The 23,919-nt window shown below is 59.0% G+C and overlaps 2 protein-coding genes across 6 annotated transcripts; both read right to left on the reverse strand.

Moving 5' to 3' along the window:
- Window positions 1-1,245: 1,245 nt before the first annotated feature.
- On the reverse strand, window positions 1,246-10,361 carry FKBP1A (FKBP prolyl isomerase 1A). Of its 2 annotated transcripts, none has more exons than XM_074888555.1 (5): window positions 10,221-10,361; window positions 10,044-10,091; window positions 3,858-3,970; window positions 3,157-3,309; window positions 1,246-2,329 (listed from the first exon to the last, which is right to left on the reverse strand). In XM_074888555.1, the coding sequence occupies exons 1-4, from the start codon at window positions 10,255-10,257 to the stop codon at window positions 3,181-3,183; spliced, it is 327 nt and encodes a 108-aa protein (XP_074744656.1). In that variant the 5' UTR covers window positions 10,258-10,361; the 3' UTR covers window positions 1,246-2,329; window positions 3,157-3,180. The 2 variants fall into 2 exon arrangements, with proteins under 2 accessions (XP_074744656.1, XP_074744657.1); XM_074888556.1 differs by having other exon boundaries at window positions 1,246-2,332.
- A 1,324-nt stretch (window positions 10,362-11,685) lies between these two features.
- Window positions 11,686-22,935, reverse strand: LOC141951826 (sodium-dependent lysophosphatidylcholine symporter 1-like). 4 transcript variants are annotated; one of them, XM_074888524.1, is made up of 14 exons: window positions 21,909-22,935; window positions 19,472-19,591; window positions 19,026-19,150; window positions 18,228-18,360; window positions 17,766-17,844; window positions 17,199-17,356; window positions 16,988-17,078; window positions 16,361-16,482; window positions 16,162-16,245; window positions 15,894-15,977; window positions 14,854-14,966; window positions 14,263-14,406; window positions 13,817-13,993; window positions 11,686-13,592 (listed from the first exon to the last, which is right to left on the reverse strand). In XM_074888524.1, the coding sequence occupies exons 1-14, from the start codon at window positions 21,993-21,995 to the stop codon at window positions 13,562-13,564; spliced, it is 1,548 nt and encodes a 515-aa protein (XP_074744625.1). In that variant the 5' UTR covers window positions 21,996-22,935; the 3' UTR covers window positions 11,686-13,561. The 4 variants fall into 4 exon arrangements, with proteins under 4 accessions (XP_074744625.1, XP_074744628.1, XP_074744627.1 ...); XM_074888527.1 differs by lacking the exons at window positions 16,162-16,245; window positions 16,361-16,482 and having other exon boundaries at window positions 16,983-17,078; XM_074888526.1 differs by lacking the exons at window positions 11,686-13,592; window positions 13,817-13,993; window positions 14,263-14,406 and adding an exon at window positions 14,494-14,606 and having other exon boundaries at window positions 15,894-16,245.
- Between the last annotated feature and the right edge of the window lie 984 nt (window positions 22,936-23,919).

A 23,919-nucleotide genomic window follows, 5' to 3' on the forward strand; every position in this document is an offset into this window, starting at 1 on the left:
AACCCGAGCTCACCCCGAGTTCCCGCCTAGAAGCGGCTGCAGCGAAGGGCGGAGGGTGATGCTGTCGCCCCAGCAGCTCCCCGTTCTGCTTAATTGAGCAGCAATTAAGGATAGCGCCAATCTCCAACATGATCCCAAACGCAGCCCCCCAGCCCTTTCCCCCAGGAGCCCGTTAAACACAAACTTTGCTCCCAACAAACCCACCCGGGAGCTGGGACTTGCGCCATGATCGATCGCGGCCGCGTTATCGGGTGGTGGCAAAGGGAGCAAAGGCCGTTTGTGGAGGAGCCGGGGGCCCCCCCAGAGCGGTGCCCGAGCAGCACCCGCGGCGTGAGCCACCCAACGGCCAGCGTGAGCCACCCAACGGCCAGCGTGAGCCACCCAACGCTCACCAGCCACCGGCGACAAACCTGCGACTGCAGCAGCAAAGACCGGCCCCTGCGGGAGCCCCGCCGACCCGGCATGGTGGGGGATCACTAAGAGAGGCACCAAAAAAAAAAACCCCAAGAGGCTTTTCTGGCCTGCAGACACCAGCGGCTGGATGCGCCTCTGCAGAGGAACGGAATAAATACACGGAGACACGTCGATGTGCTGCTCGGGAGCGGGAGGGACCCCGGGAGCGCACGTCCGGCCACCCCACACGCTCCCAGTCCAGGCCCGGTCACAGCCGCAACGGCCAGAGGCTGTGAGGGCAACGCTTCATAGGTTATGGTAAAGCAATTAATTATGCAAATTCCAGCAGGCCACTGTCACCTCCCCACAGAGCCCAGCCAGCCCCAGGCATCCCTCTGTGCTCCCAGGGACAAGCACCCAAACCTCACCCCAAAGCAAGCCAGCACAGCCAGAGCCGGCCCTTCCTGCTGCCACAGCACCACAGGAGCCCGGCACAGCACCCCAGGAACCTGACACAGCACCCACAACACCCCAGGAACCTGGCACAGCACCCCAGGAGCCCAACACAGCACCCACAGCACCCCAGGAGCCTGGCTCAGCAGCCACAGCACCCCAGGAGCCTGGCTCAGCATCCCAGGAGCCCAACACAGCACCCACAGCACCCTGGGAATCTGGCACAGCACCCCAGGAGCCTGGCACAGCACTCTGGGAGTCCAGCACAGCACCCACAGCACCCCATGAGCCTGGCTCAGCACCCCAGGAGCCCAACACAGCACCCACAGCACCCCAGGAGACTGGCACCCGCTGTGCTGAGCGACAGAGAGGCGAGGGAAAAACCTCCAAGACACAGGGTTTGAGAAAAGCCAGCATAAAGCATTTTTATTGCAATAATAAAACTTGATACCTTTATGCGGTGGAGAAGGAAGTGAACGGCGGCAGTTTCTCTTACCAAATCACTAGGCAGGGTGGAGGGAGGGGGCGGCTGGGGCAGCAGCGGGGGAAGCTACGCATCGTATGAGACCAGACAAGCGGCGATGACCAGCATCAGGTGTCAGGAGAGAACGGTCAGGCGTGCTCAGACCGGGGACAACTGGGGTCTGATGTTTCCTTTCCAGGGGGGAGAGGGGGGGCGACAGGGGTGTTTTCTTTGAGCTGACTCCCCACCAGCCCTGCCACCTCCCCTGTAGACAGCACCTTCCGTTTGTCTGCTGTTTTCCTTTTTCTTTAAAGAAAGTTCAGTGTAAGATACTGAAATTTTCGGGGTGTGGTGGAGCTCTGATGGAAACTCATCTCCCTAAATCTGAAAGCTGGGTAGGGGGGAAAAGGAAGGTCCACCGTGAGCTGGCAGAGTGAAGCAGGGGCAGAGCAGCCCCCCCTTCCCGGGAGCAAACCCACGGTGCCTGCAGCGATGCTGCGCCCTCCGCGGGGAGCAGGGCAAGGACACGCTGCTCCCTCGCTGCCCCGGTTCCAGGCAGGGTACCTACACACAATCCTAGCGCTACTTTGCTCTCCGCATCCATTCAGCCTCGACAGCCTCACTCTGCTATGGCTTTTGCAGCAGCAGCAATTTCTGGTTTGAAAACACCATAGAGATCTGCACCAAAACGAGTAACTAACAGGTTTTCCTTTTGTTCAAATGACTCCTATCTAAGGTCAGCCCATCTGCGTGCTACTGGTAAAACGTAGTCTACACCTGGAACAAAAATAAGATTAAGAACTTGACCCAAAAAGAGTTGAGGTTTACGGCGTATAGTTTAAAAAGACATAAAAACACGATACAAGGAGGAAGAGTCAGACGCAAAGCTTAGTGACCAAAGGCATTCAATCAAGGTGTAAGGTTATACAATGAGTGTAGTGGACTATCAGGAAAAGCTCCGTACAAAGTCATGTGCACTCTTCTTGAAGCTGAGATTCTGGATTCCTCCATGTGCCAAACCTGCTGGGAGAGAGGAGAGGCAGCGTGACACAGTCGCCTGCCTGCACGCTGCCTGCGGAGGAAGCCCGCTCACAGAGCGGCGGTCTCACAGAATCCCAGAATCATTCAGGCTGGAAAAGCCCCTCGGGATCATCGAGTCCAACCCTCAGCCCAACTCTACAACGTTCTCCCCTACCCCACATCCCCCCACAGCTCATCCAAACGACCCTTAAACACACCCAGGGGTGGGGACTCCACCCCCTCCCTGGGCAGCCTATTCCACTCTCTGACCACTCTTTTGGTGAAACATTTTTCCCTCCTGTCCAGTCTGAACCTCCCCTGTTGCAGTTCAAAGCTGTTCCCTCTTGTTCTGTCACTAATTCCCTGGGAGAAGAGACCAGCACCAACCTCTCCACAACGTCCTTTCAGGGAGCTGTAGAGTCTCATCGCAAACCACACCAGTGGCTCAAAATGGCACTCAGGCCCCGACTGGGGGGGAGCACAGCCCCATCCTGCCTACACCACCAGACCCACACACCAGCAGCAAGAGAGGCAGGAGGGGGAGCAGGCAGCTGAGCCCCGCAGGGCAGCAACACAACGCCAGGCTTGGTCAGCCGGCACCGCCGATGCCTCCCTGGCATGAGCCCACCCTGCCAGGCTGGTTTGCTCGTACCACTGTAGTGATCACCAGCTCAGCAGCCTCCTGAGAGCAACTTCTACCCTGTGCCCTCCTTCTCATACCCCCCCACTGCGATCTCCTCCACCCCACCTCTCCACACGAGCCTGAGATGAAAGACTGGGGCCTTGAGTCACCCCCAAGCCACAACACTCCCTGTCCCCCCGCTTACCCGAGGACAGGGTGCTGGGGTAGGTCATTCCAATTTCATGAGCTCCACGTCAAAAATTAGAGTGGCGTTAGGTGGGATGATCCCTGGGTGGCCAGTAGAGCCGTAGGCGTAATCTGGGGAGATGGTCATCTTTGCCCGTTGACCAACACTCATCTGGGGACAGGGAAAGAAACACAGGGATGTCAGGAAACGGGCACGATCACTGGGTGAGCAACAGCAGGAGGGACACGGACCTGTCCCCACGCCTTTCCCCACGCCACGGAGCTGGCGGCAGGCAGGAGCCGAAGCCGCGCCGTGCCCACCAGCCCTCCCTCCGCGTGGGCTTCACGGCCCAGGAGCCGTCTCCGCTCGGAGCAGGAGGCCCCAGCGCTCCCCGGCGCGTTGGTTCAGAGCTGACTCAGTTGAGAAATGTCACCGCTGAGTCACCGACGTGCTGTAGGTGTTGCTGGGGCCCGGCCCTGCTCCATTCCTGCCATCTGGCAGGTGGCAATGCAGAAGGTGATATTCACACCCACACCTCCCAGCGCCGAGGGGGCGGAGGGGTGGAAAACACAGGGGAATAAAATAAAAAAAAATTAAAAAAAAAATAAAATAAGAGAACGAGCTGCACACAGTGATTTCTGCCCACGCTGCAGCTCCCCAGGCGCTCGGCTCTGCGCAGCCCTGCGAGGGAGACCGGGAGGCGGAGAAGCAGCGGGCACCTGAGCGACTCCTTCCTCCCAGCCGCGGATCACCTCCTGCTTGCCCATCACGAACTTGAACGGCTTGTTCCTGTCGCGAGAGGAATCAAACTTCTTCCCATCCTCCAGCATACCTGGGGAGAGAGGGAGGGAGATGATGGTGACACAGGGACGGAGCCACGCGCGCCTGCATGAAACAGGCTGTGAGCTGGCAGCCCGTGCGGGTGACAGTCACCCCTGGGAGGGCTCACATGGCCCTGAGTCAAAGATGTTTCACAGCTCAGTCTCCTTTCCCCTGGGGAAACACCTGCACAGGGAGGCCTAGGGGGGGGAAAACCCCACACCAGCACCCTCTGGGGCATCAGCCAGCCTGGCAGGAGCAGCCCTGGGGCAGGGCAGGATTGCTCCTGGCTGCTTTGACCGGGAGAGAAGCGTTCCTCTGGGATGGGACTGAAGACAGATGAGGGGAGCAGATGGAGGTGGGGATAAAAAAAAAAAACCACAAAACCCTTCCCTGCCTCACAGCACCACTGCCAACCGTTTTGCAGGCAGCAGGATCAGGCCTGGCACTTCCCATCCCACCAGCAAACACAACTCCTGCTCCTGGCCACGGGCAGGCTTCCATCCTTGGGCACTCAAAACACAAGTCAGGGCTCTGGTGCCCCATCCCAGCTGCCGCCAGCCTCCAGCCCTCCCCATGCCCTGGCTGCATCCCACTCATCCTCAGCCAAATCGCTCCCGTACCCAGGAACGACGACGGGGAGAGGGAGCACCGAGCTCTGGACACACATGCCCAGGACAGCCCTCGATCCCCCGGCACACGCCGCACGGTGAGGGCTGAGCGAGGCTGATATCCCCAGGGCTAAATATAACTCCCCAACAGGAGCAAAGGAGGAATTTCCTCCCCTCCCGTGCTCCCTGCCTGACCTTCTTGGGGAATCTCGGAGCTGGAGCTGCCTTATAGGAGCAGCAACTCCACTGGCCGGCGGAGCTGCTGCTCCTATAAGGCAGCTCTGGCTCTGCATTAACACAGCCAGTGCCCTGTGCAATAAGAGCAATATTAAACTCTCCTCCAAATGCTTCCTCACTTCCCAAAACAGCCCAAAAACCTGTTTTCCTGGCTGGAAACTGCTCTATAGTCTTGAAAAACCAACCTCGCCCAGCAAAGCATGAGGCACAGGGATTTCCCTTCACCAGGGCAGTGCCCATGGGCAAAGAGAAAATGCAGCTGTGCAAAAGATGGGATGGGGCGTCCCAGCCCCTGGCTCATGTCGTGACGGCGGCCAGAGCGAATGGCACGCAGCCATGGCGATGGGAGACACTGAACAGAAAGAAGGGAATGGAAAAAAAAAAATACATCACCTTGGCAGGGGCAACAAGCACCGAAACCTCTGGGCTGCAGGAAGATGCAGGGGGTGGGGGCCAGCGGCCCACCTTTCTCTCAGGGAGTAGAATTCAGCTTTTCATTTCACAGAAAGCAGAAATCCCCTCTCTGAGGGTTTGAGCATCAGCTCAGCCGGTCACGCTGTAGCCCTGGACTTTGGAATAGTAAATCTGGAGTTTTCTCACTTCCTCCTTCCAGGATAAACCTCTTGTCGCTGCTTCCAGCCCGGTCTGGCACCGCTCCCCGCGCCCGTCCGCTGGCCTTCCGCCCGCCCGGCGGGGACGCTGGCAGCGGGGACGCGGCACAGGCCACGCCGGCTGGCACCGGCAGCGCCGCCTGGCCACCACACGAGCTGACCCTGAGCTCAGCTCCGAGCCCTCAGGTGTTGCAACAAGCCAGGGGGAGGCTACAGAAGGACGCAGGGGACATCTCGTGCCTGCTGCCCTTCTCCCTGGACAAACCCCGGGGACCACACAGCATGACACCCAGCTCCTGCTGCCGAGCTCACGGTCCGAATCCAGCCTCGGGAAAGCGTTTTGGAGTTTTTAGCACCCTGGGTGCAGGAGAGAGGGATTAATGGACTAAACTGGTTGCAGCAGCCCAGGGGGATCCATTGCTCGGGCTGTCCCCGGCCCAGGAAGGTCGCACACGAGGGCTCGTCCCTGCTCCCTGTGCTCCCCTCACCACGCCAGCCAGGAAAACAAAGAGGCTCCGATGCATCCTCATCTCAGGCTCTTCCTCTGCCCATGAGGCTCCCGGGAGATTTCTCCAGCCCTGGACAAGTATGAGCAACCATTTCCTCATCCCCAAGCAAGGAGATAACGAGATTTTAAAGCTATTACAGAGGCAAAGCATCCTCTGGCCAAAGCAGTTGCCCCGCCAGAGCCCCAGGAGCCGCAGCCAGCCCCTGGCACATCCCAGGTCTCTGCTTGCCACCACCAGTCCTGTGAGGAGGGCAGAGCCCACGGGGGTGGGTTACAGAGACTCACCTGCCCCAGCTCCCATCCTGAAAAATTAAACCTCACTGGAGATCTCAGCTGGGCTATATGGACACCGAGGGGAGGGGGTTCAGGGGAACTGCAGCGAGGAAGAGCACGGAGCCCTGCGGCCGGGGCTGCAGCAGTCACGGGACGGAGCGGGGGGCTCTGGAGAGCAGCCCCAGCTCTGGTCGGGCAGGCAGCGTGGCGCTGCCAGCTCTCTGCCACACTTGGCAGGCAGCAGCCGGGAGACGCCGGCTGCAACGGGGCGACTTGGCTCCAGTCCCCCCTCTGGGTGGGCAGAGGAGGCAGAGAGCGGCACTGGAGCAGGCAGAGGCAGCCCCCGAGAAAAACCTGCAGGTTTAGGGTTTTGCTGGGGGGGGGTTAGAGCCACACTTGTGCCCCCTCCATCCCTTCTGGCCTGGGGGGGGCCGATCCTGGGCTATGGCCCAGGAGCTCCTGCACGGAGGTGGCTTCCCAAGGAGCAGCCGGGAGAGACCAGAGCAGCGGGGCAGGCACCTCTGCTCCAGCCGGAGGAAGGATGGGAATCCCTTCCCGAAAGCCCTGGGATACTCAGAATGCTCCAACCGCCTGCGTCAGGACAGAGCTGCCCAGCTGAGGTTAAATCCTGCCTCCACCAGGCACTTCAGATCCCAGGGCCTGAGCTGCCTGCACCAGCGCTTCCCACCACCCTGCCCACCCCGCGCTGGGGGCTCTGCCCACCATTTGCCGTGGCCTGGCAGGAGAGGGGGACCCCAGCGCAGGCAGGGGAAGGGCTGCTTCGGGAGAAGGCGCTGAGCTCCCACGACCCACCGGCAGTCGCACGCCTCGGGAGGAAACGCCTTGTAACCGCAGAGCGTTCGCTGGTGCTGTGCGAGCGCGGCAGCACCCGGACACGGCGGGGAGAGCACCGCGGCGCCGGGTGCTGTGCGGCAGCAGGAAGAGCCGGCAGCCGAGGCCGCGTCCAGCCTGTGCGCGGGTGCTGGGGAAGGACGGCAGTCGCCTCTGTGCTATCCTGCTGGAGAAAACCAGTTTGCTCCAGTGTCCCTCCCGGCACCTCCACCCCCTGCTCCAAGCCCACCTCCCTTCCAGACGCAACAAGCCGGGTGCGTGTTGCCACCCGGGCAAAGCCAAGGGATTCTCCATCCCATCCCGGCATTCCCCAGCGTGACCACAGGCCCCCATTTCCCCCCCAGAAGCATGGTGGGGTGGCCACGGTCTCCCCAGGCACTCAGACAGCAGCTCCCCCTTGCTCCAGCTCTCTTCACCCCCCAACCTGCTCCCGGGGAGCACAAGACCCAGCCCCAGCAGCGCTGTGGGGCACCATGGGAGCCCCCATCACTGCTCCCCACTCTGCCCTGTAGCCAGCTCCGAGGGGGGCTCAGGTCTGCTGGCCCCCAACCTGCACCCTCCTCCCCATCGACTTGCTCCTACGCAGCCCTCCCGCCCCACACAGTCCCAAACACATCGGGGAACTTTATCTTTAGGAGCCCTTTGTAGCAGCTTCCACATCAAAGGCTGCTTCGGATGACCCCCCGCAAAGAGCAGAGCCAAAGGAGGGGGAAAAGGGTCCAATTCCCCCAGCTCCCCCCGTGCGCCTCCACCTCCACAATCCCAGTGGGAGCAACTGGTGTCCCCCAAGCAGGCGGCCCAGAGGACGCTCCACTCTCCATCTCTTCCCCAGTGCTGTCTGTCCGTCCCTCAATTCTGGGCTGAAATGGCTGGTTTTGGTGGGGCCAAACCCCATGGAGCTAGGGCTTGGGCACAGGCAGAAGCAGCAACAGCCGCCAGACAGCCGCCCGAGCCAGCTCCTCATGCTCCCTCACCCTTGCATCACCATTCGTTATTTTTTTTTTTTCCCCCCCAAAAAAGTGTTTTTAACCAAGTCACTGCAGATCCATGACCCAGCAGAGCAAGAGCTGAATGGCCGCGCACCCACCGCGGGGCACCACGGGCTGGATCTCCCCAGTGCCGGCAGGTTTCCGCGCGAGAGCAAAGGGCAGGCGGGGCTGGAGCCACCGCGGGGCTCTGGAAGGAGCCCGGAGCACGGCACCTCCCGCACGCCGCGAGCACCGGAACGGGGCCGGGGAACCAGAGGTTTCTGACGTCTCCCCCAGAGCCGAGCCCCGCTCCGGCCTCTCGCAGGGCAGCGTTCAGCCACGAAAAAACAGCGTCAGGGCCCGAAGGTGTTTGATTTCTGCTGCCTGCCGAGGCGCGGGGGGGGGGTGGGCAGAAGCTGCCTGCAGAGGGAACTGGGGAAATAAAGGCCAAAAGGAGACAATAATAACAAAAAAAAAAAAAAAAAAGGAAATTAGAGAACCGCTCCCAGGCGCAGCAGCTCGCTGCCGCTGGGGAGGGTCTGTGGGGAGCAAGTCACCAGGCAGCACTTTGCCCGAAGCGCCGGGACGTGGGGACGGGAGAGCCGGTGACCCACGAGCAGCTCTGCCGGTGTGGGGGCCCGAGCTGGGAAAAAGCGGCAAAGCTCCGGGGGAGAGCCAGCGCCGGGAGCCGGGGGGGCTGGCAGGCAGCAGGGCTGGCCCACCGGGAGCCACTTGACTGCCTGCCAGCCTCTCTTTGTTCTTCCACCGGCGGAGGAAACGGGGCGGCCGGGGGAGACCGAGCTGCTTCCTTCTCCCTCCTGACGAGGCAACGGGAAAGCCGAGGGGGAAACGGAGGAGAAGCAGCTGGGCTGGATGCCCAACCGAGCCCTCCCGGCAGGCACGGCTGCCCGGGCCCCGCTCCGCAACGGGGGGTACCCTCGGCCCCCCACCATGGAGGGCGGGAAGGGGAGTCGGTTATTAGCAGAAACAGCCACAAACGGGTTTTACCCCGGAGCCAAGCAGGCACCACGCTGAGCTGGAGCTGTTCGAAGGGCGGCTGAGGGGGAGAGGAGACCCCCGCGGTGACCCCCAAAGCATTTTTGGGGGTCCCCAAGGTCGGTTTCTTGCCCCTCCAAGCTCGCAGAAGGCTGCTGGAGGACATGGTGCAGAGCGTGACCCTCCCCGGCTGTCGGGGCAGCCCCTCGTCAAAATACTACGCCCCAACCCCAAAGATCACCCTGCGTTACCCACAGCCGGGTCCCCCCGCGGTACCCCACAAACAACCCCCGGTGGGTGCAGGTCTGGGTCTGCCCCACGGGCACCCCTGGTGTCACCCCCCCCGAAGAAGGGGCTGGGGCCGCAGGAATGGCGTTGGGGGTGCAGGGACCTCTGGCACGGGGGGGGACCCTGCTCCGACAGAGCGAACCCCGAAGCTCCCGGGGGGGTGACTCGCCACCAGCCAAGGAGACACCGGTGTCCCGCGGGAGCACCCGGTGGGTGGGGGAGGCTCGGCTCGGCCACTCCACGGCCCGGAGGCCCTGGGACCCCTCCAGGGTGCTGGCGGGGGGCCCCTGCCCACCCCCCGCGCCTTTCCCCGGTGCACCCCCAAAAAGAGGGCTGGACGCGGGTGGGAAACCCCCCCCCCCCCCGACGGGGCAGCGGGAGAAACGGCTCCCACGGAGCCCTCCCCACGGGCACGGGGCACAGTCAGACCCCCGCCCCGGGGCCCAGACACCCCCCACCCCCCGGGGAAAGCGCTCCTGCCCCCCGGGGCGGGGCGGGCCGGGCCGGGCCCCCCCCCCACCCCGGTTCCCCCGGGGAGCGCCGCGGCCCAGCCGGGCCGCCCACACGGGCCGGGGCCGGTGTCCCCGCAGGCTGCCGGGGTCGGGCCGGGGCGGGGGTGGGACGGGGGCCAGAGCCCGTTACCCCATCGCGTCCCCCGGTCACCGGGACGGTCCGAGGCGACCCTCCCCCGGTGTCGGCGCGGCAGCCCCGCCCTGCAGGCCCGGTGGCGGGCAGCACTCACCCGTGTAGTGCACCACGCAGGTCTGGCCGCGCTTGGGGAACGTCCGCCCTGCGGGGAGACACGCACCGTCAGCCCACCGGGACCGGGACCGGCCCCGGGACCGGGACCGGGCCGGTAGGGCGGGGAGGGAGAAGGGAGGGAAAAGAGAGGGAGAAAGGAGGGCAGGCCGCGGCTCACCGTCGCCGGGGGCGATGGTCTCCACATGCACGCCCATGCCGGTGCCGGTGCCGGTGCCGCTCGCGCACCCGCAGCGCCCGCAGCCCGAGGGAGGAGGGGCCACGTGTGCGCAGCCTCGGCCACCATAGAGCCCGCCCGCCCGCCGCCTAGACCGGCCCCGCCCCCGGCCGCGGCCGCCGCCATCTTCCGCTCCCCCCCCCCCGCCTCCAGCCTCCTTCCTGCCCGGCCCCGGCCGCCATCTTGGCACCGCGCGGTTGCCGGGGAAACGCGGGGCCCGACTGTGAGGGAGCCCCCAGGGCTCGTTTGTTGTGGGTTTTTTTTTTGTTTTTGTTTTTTTTTTTTTTTTTATCCGTTTCTCCGCCATTTAGAGGCCCGAGAAGCGCAGGGCCTGGCCGCAGCCAGCCCGCCCCGCCTCGAGTGTGGGGTCCTGGGGAGGCCGAGGCTGCCCAAGCGGGGCTCCCTGGGAACCCCGAGCTGCCAGCGTGCACCAGCCTCACGCCCCAGACAAGACTTAATTATTTCCACAGTTCCCAAGACTAGGTTGTGCTTAAATCGAGAGCATTGGGCACGTGTGATGCCAGCAGACAGCAGACAAAATTCTTTTATACATCTATATTAATGCTGCTCCTCACCGTGCTGGTGGAAGTTGGCACCAGCCCCCCATTACTGAGGCAGGTTTGAACAATGGCACGCTCAAAAGGACTTTCTTCTGGGAACAACAGCAACTATTCTCTTTTTTGGTCAAAAAAAGAATCGCTCCAGGCACAGGATTTTTGCCTCAAAGCGTCCTATTTCCTTACTTCAAGGAGATGAACTTGAGTGTCCACAAGGGAACAGAGAAGTTCCAAGGACAGCCAAGAGACTAATAAAAAGCCGGTATTCTCAGCAAGTGCATTAAAATGGGACACAAGAGGAGGAGATGCTTAAAATAACAGATAACGGGACGAAGCAACTTTTAATTGCTTCTATCCCTTCCATGCATCTTTTAAATACTGAAACGCCAAGGTTGGGTTTTTTTTTTTTCCTTGCTTGATGCCATAGCATTATTTTTTATATTAAAGCTGCAACACACAGATGGTGCCTGACTTTCCGCAGGGCAGATGTGCGAGGCCCAGAGTCAAGATGAAAAATAACAGGAGAAAAAGGGGCACGTTCTCATCCCTCCTGATTAATGCTACCTCAGTGAAGAGCTGGGCCAGCAATAAACAAGGATCTGAAAGGGCAAAATACCGCTCGATGTGTGCCCACGCTAGAGCCCTGGCGCGGCTGGCGCAGGCACGCTCGCACAAGTCCAGCACTGTGGCTCTCACCTTGGGTGGGGCGTTTTGTTTTGGTTTGGTTTTTTACTCCCTGGCATAACCTGCTCATTTTACCAGCAAGCGAGGTCACGGCAACAACCGGTACTTCAACAGGGGCGAGGAGCTCAGCCAGGTTTGACCACCCTTCACTGCTCAGGGTCCAGCTGGTCAAGACCCAGGAAAGATTCAGGTCAGATTCTGGTGTCTAAACCGTGGAGAAGGCACGAAGGCTTGAAAAGAAGTGAATTTCACCTAAATCACTCTCTGCCCTCTGGATTTTCTGCTGGCAGAACTCACAAAATAAGAAATACCAAGAGGAAAAAGCGTGACCATTCAGATTTAATACTGTAAAAAATAAATGGGACATTATTGGATATAGAGTGGCACCACCCTGGGCAGCAGCGGGGCTGGCAGGCACCACACACACCAGCAGCAGCTCCCTGCTCTGCACTGGGTCTGGTCCCGCTCTGCAGCGGCCCGTGGCCCATTCCCAGCCTGTGCTGCAGGTTGGGAGCTCCAGATCAAGCCCACTCCTCTGTCCCAAGGAGTGTGTGCCTTTGAAGATAATTCATGCCTTCTGCAGGACTTTAAATTCTCGACAATCAGAGCGTTTCCTCGATGCTCAAAGGCATTTGCTTGTAGTAAATTCAGAGGCAGCAAGGCTGAAAGCAAGGTGGTGGCAGAGGGCAGCGCATCCCAACACCTGACCACAGGCTTAGTCAGGCGATCCCAAGGAACATCCTTCACACTCCAGAAAACAAAACAACCAAAAAAGAAAAAAGAGAGGAGAAAAAAGAGGCCCTTTGTGCGTCTGAGAAATTGTTCTGAATCGGGGTTGCTGTGACGATCCTGCAGGTGCCCTGACGCAGCTCTAAAGCACCGTCTCCCCCACTGATCGCAAAGTTGTACCACAAGACTTAAGGCTTCAAATTAATTCAGCGCACAACTGGGGAGTAATTTGCTCACATCCTGCCAGTGTGCACCAGACTGGAGAGCTGCAAGGTCAACCAACGGTCAGATACAGCTCTAGCCCTAAAAATAACCAACCTCACTCTCTGCCTCTGCACAAGGCTGAACACAGCTCAGCACTACCAGCCACGACATGGCTGATTTCTCCTCTCTCCCCCCCACTGCCCCCTCACTGTTGCCAGGAGAGATGTGGGGGTGCCGAGCAGCTCGCACAAGATGCTGCTGTGGGAGATCGAGCTATGGGCAACGATTTAAAAGCAACTTGGCTCTTCTTGACATCCATCTGACACTTCCGCCGTAACCTCCCAACCTGGCAAAAACCAGGACAAGCTGCCAGAACCCCCCAGGTGCCTGACAGGAGGCAGTGCAGCCCATTCCCACAGCCTCAGGCACCAAGAAGCTCCTGGTTTCCCAGCAGTGACTCAGCTGGCGAGGCGCAGGCAGACAGACAGAGCTTCTACCACCCTGCTGCCAGGTGTCATTGTTGCTGCACATGCTTTAAAACACCGCTGGCTTGAACTTCACCCTTGTTCAAAGAAATTCTAAACCCTTCCCTGTGAAAGGGCAGTCTGAGCACAAAGACACGCACCATCTCAGCGGTATTTTCCCTAAAAACTGGTTTTTAGGAAAAAGAGTTTCCTCTCAAAAACAACCCCTGTGTTTTTTGTGCGTGCTTTCCCAGAAGGTTAAGTGACACCTCGGCACCCCAGCGTGTGCGAGCACTGCTCCGGGGCTGGCGGGGGCCCTTCCTCCCCAGCACTGCAGTCTCTCCCAGCAGGAGAACGTGGATCTGTCTTGCCCAGATCTGTCAGGACCTGCCAAAAGATCAGTGAGGCCAAGCCCTGGAGAAAGCGGCTCTGGTGAGGTGGGAGGGCTGGGGCTGCAGCGGGATCCCCCCCTCCCTGTCCCGTGCCTGCCAGCCGGGAGAGGGAGGGAGTCAGGATGCAAAATGGGCCTTTGGGACACGGGAACAGGAAGCAACAGGAAGCCACGACTTTCCCCAGCAGCAGCACATCCTGACAGCGCAGCAAATCCGCATCCTTCCCGATGAACTCACCCACTTCAGCCCGGGGTTTATTCTCGGCTGCCACGTTGTACCTGCTGCCTGTTGAACACGAGCGCTCGTGAAATCTGGTGTGAAGTCAGCCACCCCCAAAATACCCCGAAGCCCTTTGGGGAATGCAGCCCTCGAGAGGATCGTAGCCCAGCCACAGGGAGCCGAACCGGGGACACACAGTCCCTCCCCTGTGCAACATTTCTGTGCTGGGCTAGGACCAAGGCAGACACCCAGACTAGGTGACCCGGCTCCTTCGTGGAGCTTCAATTTACCCCATTGCCTCCATCTCCATTCTCATCTGCTTCCTCCTCTCCTCATTGATGGGATGGAGGCAGAAGATGATTATGGCAACGAGCAGCAGGCTTATCGGGACTGGGGCCATGAGAAGCTTCAGGGTGAGGATGACGGAGGGGTTGTATGTGCAGTCCCCAGCACGATAACCTGCAAAACTGAAGAGGAGAATGGTTTTCCTTCCGCCAGCCCCACCAGGTCATTGCAGAAAGGCAAACGGACACCACCGTCGCTCTCCTCTTGAGGCTGGTGTTGGAGGCCCACTTTTGGGGAATTCCCACTCCTTTCTGCTCCTCTTGCCCCCAGTAGATGTTGGAAAGACAAATTTGGATGCCCCTGTGACTTACTCCAGCATCTCCTATCAAGCAGCAGTGGAAAGTGCCTGTGCTGGGCTGACAAAATAGGGTGGGTAGCGTTTGGGGCTTACTGTAAACTCAGTGTCGATATCCCCACGGCAAGGCCGCCTGCAAACTTGTTGAAGAAGACGTAAAACGAGTAGAAAAGAGCCTCCAGGTTGAGACAGCCGGGGTTCCTCAGCATGAAGTCATCCACCGTATCTGGCAGCATGGACCTGGGGACAGACAGCCCCACAGACATGTCGGTGACACCCACGCCAGCGCCAGCTGAACTTGGCTGCAGCTGCTCCAAGGCCTCTCCGAGCAGCAGAGAGACAGAAATCCCTTGCAGAAGCCCACTCTGGAGACCGTTTTGTGCCTGTCCTCTGCCTTAGGCAAACAGGGCAGAGAGAGTCTTATGGGGAGGGTGTGGCAGCTGCTTCAGAAAAAGAGAAGAAAAACAGCGCCTTGTGCAACGACTGGCGTCCTGCTGCCGAACCTGAGCGCAGATGGAATGATGCTGCTGGGGGACAGTGGGTCCCATCTGCGTCCCTTCCCAGTCCCACCTCCACACTCTGCAGCTCAAAAGCTGCTGTATCGAGCAAATGGGCACGGGTGGGGCTTTCCCCAAAACCTTCCCCTCCTCTCTGCCTGACAAATGGCTCAGAGGTGCCTCAGCTCACCATGGTAAAAGGTAGAGCACAGCCATGCTGCAGCCTGCCAGCATCACCAGGAAGACGAAGGCTGGGAAGTTGTGCCTCAGCTGGGTGACGGCTACCAGGGCTGGGATGATCAGCTGCAGTGGCGAGAGGAAGAGGAGAAACTTTCTGCTGCTCACAGGCAGTTTGCATTTGTCTGCACAACCAAAGGCCACGCTCCCCCCTTCCTCACACATTTCATGAAGAGAACAGCTCCCGTCCCCTGCGCAGTGCAGCGTGGAGGCCCTGGGCAGGCTGATACCGACAGCAAAACCTTCCTCAGGGGTAAAGGGGGATGGTTATGGAGGGCAATGAAGCTGAGTGGTTAAACCAGAAAGCTGGATCTGCTACGGCTGCACCCAGTGTCTGTGAGGAAGGCACCTGGAGATAGATCCTCAATGGGATTTGAGCACCTAATTCTGCACAAAGCCAAATGGGAATTCCTTGCTGACCTGCAGAACCAGGCAAGCGGCCGGGACGTGCCTCTGATGAGCGGGCTGTTTCCCAGCCACTGCCAAGCGTGGTGCAGAGCCCTTCCTCCCCTCCCTGCGCCTCTCACGGAGCTGGATGGCAGAACTGGGATCACTTGCATCAAGCATGCAAGGTCCTGGAGCAGGACAGAGGCTCCAGGACGATGACTGCGTGTGCACATGAGACTGGGGTGTTGGTACAGCCTCTGACCACACGCGGCTCACCAGATCCGCGGCCACGCCTTGGTTGGGTGATATTAAAAAACCCCAGAATCATTTCCCCACTGTCCCTGGGTCGGTCCCTCAGCCTCCTTGCACCTTGCTGCAAAGCTCTGTGAAGCCACGGCCACCAAGACCAGCAGTGGCCAGACGCAAGGAAGCGCAGAGCTGTCATCAACTAGTGGTTTAACTCCTGGTCACCTGCTGCGCAGAGGACACCATGCTCAGGGCCACCCTTAGCTGCCAGCCAGCTCTTCTCCCCAGACACCATGAGTGGCTGGGGGTAAGGCTCTGCCCTCGGAAGGCTTCTCAGTCCACAGCCACAGGAAAACTCACCACCAGGCCCAGCGACGCCGCTGTTTTCTTTCCAAATCTCCCCAAAAACCACTGCCAAAAGGGAATAGAGAGGGAAGCTGTGACCTGAGAGGAAAGAACCAAAGGGGAGTCTCAGCAGTGCCCCCCAGGACTGCCGGTCTCTGCCTGGGTGACGTCCTTGCTGCTGGGCAGGAAGAGCAGCACATGACTCCACGAGGCTGAGCTCAAGGGCTGGGGTGACCCAGGGATCAACCCCTCCACCAGGAAAGTCTGCCTGGGGCTCACTCACCAACATGATAAGCACTAAATGCTGGAACTTCCCAGCCAGCCCCGCAGCATGAGTACAGAAGAAGGCAAAGATCCCCTGTGTGATCTGGGAAAAGCAACACGGAGACGTTCATGGCCGGGGGTCCCGAGTTCACTGTCTAGATAACTTGCCCGGACATCTCCTCCCCCAAGTTCTCCTCCTGCTGTGGCAGGTCTCACACCTGGAAGGCCAGGGAGGCAAAGAGGAAGCCACACAGCAGCTGGGTGTAGGGCTGGTGTCCCATGATCATCCTCAGGCAGCTGGCAAAGGGCAGCTCAACCTTCCCCAGGGGGCTGAGGGGCCCTGAGAGGAGAGACAGCAGGGCTAGAGCTGCCAGAACAAACGCGGCGGGGCGGGAGGCACGGGGGGATTGTGCCGCCACGCCTGGGGTGCAGCTCAGCTGGGTGAGGGGCTAGTGGACCCCGATGTCTTGGGGCAGAGACAACAGCCACGGTGTCATCTACAGGCAGGATTTTGAGTCTACGCCATGTGCTCGGGCTGGCCCATGTCGCTCCGCAGGCTGCGCGTTGGCAAGACCTGCTCGGTGTGACTGTCCCAGGAGCTCCGGGACAGCCGGAGCTTTCCTTCCTCCAGAGCATCTCCCCTCTCCTCTGCGGGAGCAAGAGGCTGCCAGCACAAACCAAGGAGGGTCTCTGTATCCCTGTGTTGCGTTTCTGAGCCCTGCACCCTGCCAGCCATCCCCCACAGCAGTGCCCAGCTCGCTCTGCCTCACACCTTCCTCTGCAACCCCATCCTCACCATCCGCTGCCACTGGGCACTCTCCAAACTGCACCAAAATGGACCTTACCAGGCTGTTCCCTGACTCCAAAGATGAGAATCAGGCAGGACAGGCAATAGATTGAACCCAGGACCAAAGATGCGAATACATAGGCCCTACGCTGGAAAACAAGAGGCGGTCACAGTGACAACGCGGGTGCGGCACAGAGCTGGCAGCGCAGGCAGCGGCGCCTGCCCCAGAGCTCACGGGAGGAGTGGGGGGTGGCCGGACCAGCCCTTACCGTGTTCTCCAGAGAGTCCGCGAGGCTGTAGGTGCTGGCGTTGGGCAGGCTCTGGTTGGACACGTAACAGCCGTTCAGCAGGCGGGCGTGGTAACCCCCCACAATCTGCCCCTGGATTCCTGACCCAAGGAGCGTGCTGAGCACCTCCAGCCCCATTCCTGCCAGGACAACCAGGAGAGAAACCTCAGTCCCACTCCCTGGATGACAGGACACGTCCCTTGCACCAGGTAAGAGACCAGCTTTGGGAATGGAATTGGTGGCACCACCATCCAGAGCTGCCCCAGAAGAAACCTCCTATTTCTACCCGCTCTGATTTTTCCCCCTTGACTCCAGCAGTAAATGCTCTGTTTGGAACCAATAAATCTGCGTCCTGGTTTGCCTAGAATCAGATCTAAGAAATATTTCTGCAGGTAAATTCTTTGCAGAAGATGACTGGTTTCACATCCCTGCTTTGCCCCATCCACTCTGCAGCCTGTTCAAAGCCAGAGGAACACATTCACCTCTCCTCCGGGGAGGGCTCTCCCAGAAATGCCGCCAGACCGGGGCTGGAGGGGCACAGACACTTACTGTAGGCAGTGGCAGAGTCGCGGTCGCTCTGGGTTCCTCCCAGGAACATTGTCAGGGAAGAGTACGGCACGTGGTGGCACTAAGGAGAGCAAGTTCAACCACAGCTCAGGCTCCCGCTCCCCTACTTTGCTGGTCATGCCCCCCCGGACCCTACGCACAGCAGATGACACTGCCTCCATGTCACCCCTGCACGCAGGTGGCTTTTCACCCCGTGCTGTGATTTGTTCTGCTCCCACTAACCAGCGATGGAGAAGTTCACATCACCACAAGACAGGCAGCCCAGGCAAACCCCTGGCATTAAAAAGCACCGCTCCTTCTGTGCCCCGCTGCATCCCTCCCTGCTCCCCAGCTCCAGCCCTCCTGCACCCCAGGTCCCTTGCTGGAGGGGCTGCGACTCCCCCGCTGACCCCGTCCCCATCAGGAGGGTGTGTAAGAGTCAGCCCCAGGCACCACGTTCCTTACAGTCATGCAAGTCTGGAAGAAGCTGTACATGAACAGGTACCACAGGAATTTCAGGGAGGTGGGGGTGGCATCCGAGAGGGTGTACCACATCATGCAGTAGCAGAGCACCCCGAATGGCATGGAGCATGCGATCCTGGGGAGGAAGCGGAGCTGCTCAGATGCCACCCTCAGATAAGGCGGCCACACTTCGCATTGCACAAGCCGAGTTATGCAGCACAGCCTCCTCCCCAGCTTCCGAACCGTGGCCTGGCTACTACAAGATCAAGATCTGTAAGAGGAAGCAGCTTTGCTCAAGTGAGTGTCCATCGATCAGGCTCGGAGGGGGCTAAACATAAGCATTGAGAGAAAAACTAATGTCTGAGTTGTCCAACATTTCTTATTGTCTTTACTTCTAGTCCTTGCCCTGCAGCAGAACCTTGGGGGCAGCGGGATCCCTCCTACACGCAAGCTCTGCCCGTGGTTAGAGCTGGTGAGCTCCTGGCACAGCTGACGGTACCGAACTCCGTACGTGCCACCACATGGGACTCTCGGAGCACTGAACCCCACCGCCTCAAAAATGTGAGGCCCCAGAGAAACAGCAAGTGTACAAATTTGCAGGACATTCCTCCTCCTTCACTCAAATAACACGCAGACCCCACTATGAGTTATGTTACCTTTAGTGTCCTCGTGATGTTAAGGTTTTGTAATTCTCTGTAAGCCCAAACTCCCAGTGAGGCACCTCAGCTGCCTCCTTGTGCTGGCACTGAAGGAATCCGAGTCCAGCAAAGACCCTCCCGAGGCTCCAGCCTGGACACTCACCATGGCACCAGCTTCCCATATTTTCTCCTTGGGCTTTTGCTGACCAGGAAGCCAATAGCAGGGTCAGTCACTGCATCCCAGGCTCTTCCAAGGAATATGATCAAAGAGGCATGAACTGGCTCCAGCTGGGGGGAAATGGAAACCACAGCTCAAAAGGGAAAGGGGAGTCCTGGTGAAGAGCTGCAAGCAGCCGGCATGAGGCAGCTCGCTCTAGCCAGCGTTTGGTCTGCATCCCCTGGAGACCACTCCGAGCATTGAAATGGCCCAGAAACGCCTCCTGTGAGCCCACCAACAATATTTACATCACACGATTTTGATCCAGTTTGAATTCCAATTCCAGTGGGCATTTCCAAGGGCTTTGGCCACCCAAACTCTACCCCTGCCCCAGTCTGCGGAGCTTACGCTAAGCCCCTTTGCAGATAACCCCAGCTCACGTGGCCACTCACCTGCACAACATCCAGCAGGAAGATTTGGAGGAAGAACCCGAGGGCGTTGCCTGTCATCTGGTAGGGAATGCCTCCGACAGCATAGCAAACCTTCCTGCAGAGCGGCAGTCCTGGCTTCTCCTGCAGACACCAGGGAACAAGCCCACCTCAGAAGCGATGCGCACCCCTGGCCAACAGCTGCGGGGTTCTCCAAGTCCCTTTGAAACCCCAAACCATGTCACACCCCCCCCCAACAGACATCCCTGTCCTTTGGCTGGACAGCACTCCATCTGACACCCCCAAGCAAGGTGGTCGTGGCGGTTGGGGTGCTCTAGGCTGCTTCCCCATCTGCTGCTCATCTCGGCGGCTCAGGGCGCAGCATTTCCTACAGGCGACCTGCCCTGGGGCAGCAGCCTGGCTCCCCAGATCCTGCTCAGCGGCGTTTCAAACTCTCCCTAAGGCCTTGGGGTGCCTCGCACGGCTGTTTCGAGGGGCTACGCATGCCAAGAGCTGCTATCCTTGCTCCAGCCCACATCCACTCCCCCACCAGCCGAAGCCCCGTGGCGAGGGCTCAGCAGCGAGCATCTGTCTCATCACCTTGACTTAGGCTTGGCTTGTCACCGGGGCCACATCCCTGGTGTTTCACCTCGATTCTCCTCAGGGGCATGTTTGCATGAGCCCTAACAAATGAGATCCGTATCTAACGCCAGACACTGTCTGCTGAGCTGGTCTAACGTCCTTTTCTATTCTATTGAGCCACAATCCAGTAGTTCAAGTTCTTTAATATTGAAAAGTACAAATTGCATCAGGATTAAAGCCACTAACGGAGGCAATCCGAGGAGAGAGACTGCAAAGGCCGGAGCCCAGGGGATTTCTATAGATCAACAGAGGAAACACAAGGAATGTTTCAGCACGCAGGAAAAGGGCTGATGGCAAAGCCTCTATTTTATTTGGATGTGGTTAGCTTTAGTAAATACCGTACCAAGCCTCAAGTATCTGGCAAGTTCCCAGAGGCAACCTACAGCACTGTCTTCCTCCCAGCCCTGAAGTGAACTTGCTGCCTAGCACGATTCACCTCTGCACCACACGAGACCGGAGTGTACCGCAGAACACAGGGCGAGACCGTGTAGAAAGCTGACGGCCCATCTAGGCTCGGCTTTGCACTCGGCTGAAGCAGCGCGTGGCCCTGCCCATGGCTCGGCTCTCCTAGGAGAGAGCTCAGCACAGGCCGCCTCGGAGGACGCTCAGGGCTAAGGCACTTGTCAGCATCTCGGGTTCCTGGTCTACACCACGTTTCGGGTTTCCCCGATCACTGAGAAGCTCCAGCACAGCTCACAGGTCGCTGTCCTGCACCCAAAACCCACACAGCTCTTTCTGGAGAGATGCAGGAGGCTGCCCTGCTCAGGAGGGGCAGACGGTCGTCCCGGGCAACATGGCTGGGAAAGGCCACGAGCTCCTCCAGCGCGAGCTCCGCAGAATCACTGAGAGCGAGGTGGGATGAACGCTTGGCATGGAGACAGCACGGCTGAGGGACGGGCTGCGGGGTCACAGACAGCTGGGTAACGGGGAAATCAAGTCAGGGATCGCTCCAAACTCCCACTTGTCCTCATCTCTCGTGGGACGAGGGGGCAAGCTGCCGGTTCCCCAGCGGGTTCAGGCTGGCGATGGCTTGTTGTGCCGCTCTGTCAGCAGAGCGGACAGCTGCCCTCGAGGGATGGCAGACCTTCACTGCAACGGTACTAGGGAGCAGCTTGCGAAAATACAGCCACAATCCCCAAAAGCACCATTCCAGAAGGCTCCGAGCGCATTTCCCTTGCGCAGCGATTAGCAGTAACTCCTCCACGGCCCCTGTGCTCACCAGGCTGGAGGGCCCAGCTCCCTCCTGCACACCCAGGGGAGCAGAGCACCCACTTTCCCCCCGCCAGGTAACCCCAGCTCGTGCCTCTCAGCTTCTGGCCCCAGTTTACTTTCTGGATTTCACAGCACACAGCGAGAGTCAGGTCCCTTGTATTTCAAATTGCAATTTCAAATTGCAGCCCAACCTTGTCCCGCAGGGATGGCTGAAGCATTAGGCTTGTACCACTGCTGAGGAGCATTTACTCATACGTCTTGATTCCATAGCAGTTTTGTTTCTAAAATAACAAAAGCATTTCTCTCGCCTGTAAGGTTTTGTGGCAGCTTTTGTTCCCTTTATGCTCCCAGCAGGTAGGACAGCGCTCTGCACGTCTCTGCCCATTTCACTTGAAAGTCAGCAACAACAACAAAATGCAGAGCCTTGCTTTAACAATGTGTTCTTGAGCTTGAGTCATAAACGCTTCGAAACACCCCCACAGCCTGCGGCTGCTCGATCCGGGGAGGCTCCGCGTGGGTGTGCGCACTCGCGAGGGTTCGTGTGCACGTGTGAAATGAGTCTCTGCGTGTGAGGAAGCACCAACCACCCTTGGGACACCGATCTTACCTCTCTGCAGACCGCCCTCCTCTGCGGGAGAGCTCCTTCTTGGGTTGACCTGTGCAGCTCAGCATCTTCGGGATTCCCTGGAAGCATGACGGCAGACTCCACTGTGTCCTTCAGCGGCACGTGGTGGGGAAGCAGAAGCTTCCTCGACCAGGGTGAGGAAGAAGTTGCCTTGTATGTCAAAGAGCACACGGCGGGCGCAGATCAGAGCTGGATGGAGATTTGACAAGTGAAGACAGAACATCGGTGTGGCCCCGGGGGGGGGGGCTGATGGAGGGGAAATGACTGGCTCTGAGGGAGGAGCGTGGCCAGACTCTGCCCATGGAGGCAGGAAACCTGGCAGGGCTCACAGTGCAGCATGTGCTCGGGGCAGCAGCTCCCAGGGGCTCTGCAGTCAAGTGGAGAAATTAGTGCTCTTTAAAGGTCAAACCCCATCCCGGGGCTGCTGCCACACCGAGATCTTAAGGGTAGGGAGAAGAAATCCTTTGCCTGAGCTCCAGACCACCACAGGAACAGGCTTGAGCCACCCCAGGGCTCCTGCCTCAGCACCAGCAACCACCAGCTGCAAAGTACCAGCGTGTAAAACCCAGAGTGGGCAACCAAAGCAGCCAGAGCAGCCGGGGAAAGGGCAGCAGGAACAGGCAGGTACCTGCCCTGGGTCACGCCCTGGCAAAGCCCCTCTCTCCTCAGGCACTCCAGGAGGACCGGGAGCCCAGCTCTGGCTCCTTACTCGGGGCTGTGGAACCTCCTGCCCCTTTGCTTTGCCCTTAACGGGTGGAAGGTTTTGGCACTGCCCTGGCCCAGGACAATGTCAGTGAGAGCAGGAGGTGTGGGATACATTTTCCTTCTATTAAGCGAGATCTGCAATTATCAACCTCTTTCAACTCGTGAGCTCCTGAGAGATCTCCCATGGCAATGCAGACCCCACACAGTCTGTTTTAGCCTGGTGAGAAGAAACGTGCTTTTCTTAGTCCCCTTTCACAGACTCTTCATCGCCCATAGAGCCCAGCAGCCTCGGCATCACAAACCAAAAATTACTCCTACCTTAAGAGCAGTAGGAGCCCAGTTACTCAGCGCTGGCTGCGTGGGAGCAGCGAGTTCCCAAGGCAGCGGTGCTCACAGCACGCAGCCAGTCACCGCTACGAGCACTTGGCAAAGCAAAGGCAGAGGGAGAAATCAGCTTCAGAGGACAGAAGGCACACAGCAAAAGGCTGGCAGGAGAGGGATCGCACCACCACTCTGCCCGCTAATCATCTGTTTGGCACATCTAGTCCCATGAGGCAGCTCCTCAAAACCAGGCTTCTCTACCTAGGTCAAACTCAGTCTCCAAGACTGAGCTTATATGCAGCATCCAGGGCAGAAAAACACAGACAAAACCCTCTCCCTGCTCTCCTCCCAGCCCCTGGGAGTGTTAAATCCACGTTGGTGTCTCTGCACATCCCCCCGTACCCAAGGAGAACTCAAGCACCCGTTCTGCAAGGTTCATCTCAACGCTGTCAGAAAAATGCGTCATCTTCGGCTCAGCCTTGCCTTGTCCAGTGGGGGTTAATCTAAAAAACCTCAATTTCGCAGGCTGAGTCAGAACTTGGTTAATAAGCCACAGTACAACTGAGTCAGCGGCATCTCTCTTCGCTGCTATTTTACTGACGTCCCAGATAACAAATATCACTCACGCTGGACCACAGCCAGTGCAGTGGGAGCCAAATCCCTGTCTCCCACCAGCATATCTAAGGATGCATCTCTATAAGAAAGCAAAATACATCCCTCCCCACCCCAGAGGAAAGGGGAAGCTCAAAAGGAAATATAAAACCCTGCATCTTTTTTTTTTTTTTCCCTAGGCCATTTTGTACCCACTCACCACACACCATTACATTTGGACAGACACAAGGTACCTTTGGAAACTGTACTCAGCACTTAATCCTCTGGCTCTCTGGCACTCATTTACTCTCCAGGTGCAAATAGCTGCATTTTCTGCTCACAGACTAGAAAGCCACCAGATGACCAACAGTCACCT

The sequence above is a fragment of the Strix uralensis genome, chromosome 18, assembly GCF_047716275.1.
Source record: "Strix uralensis isolate ZFMK-TIS-50842 chromosome 18, bStrUra1, whole genome shotgun sequence".
NCBI lineage: Eukaryota > Metazoa > Chordata > Aves > Strigiformes > Strigidae > Strix > Strix uralensis.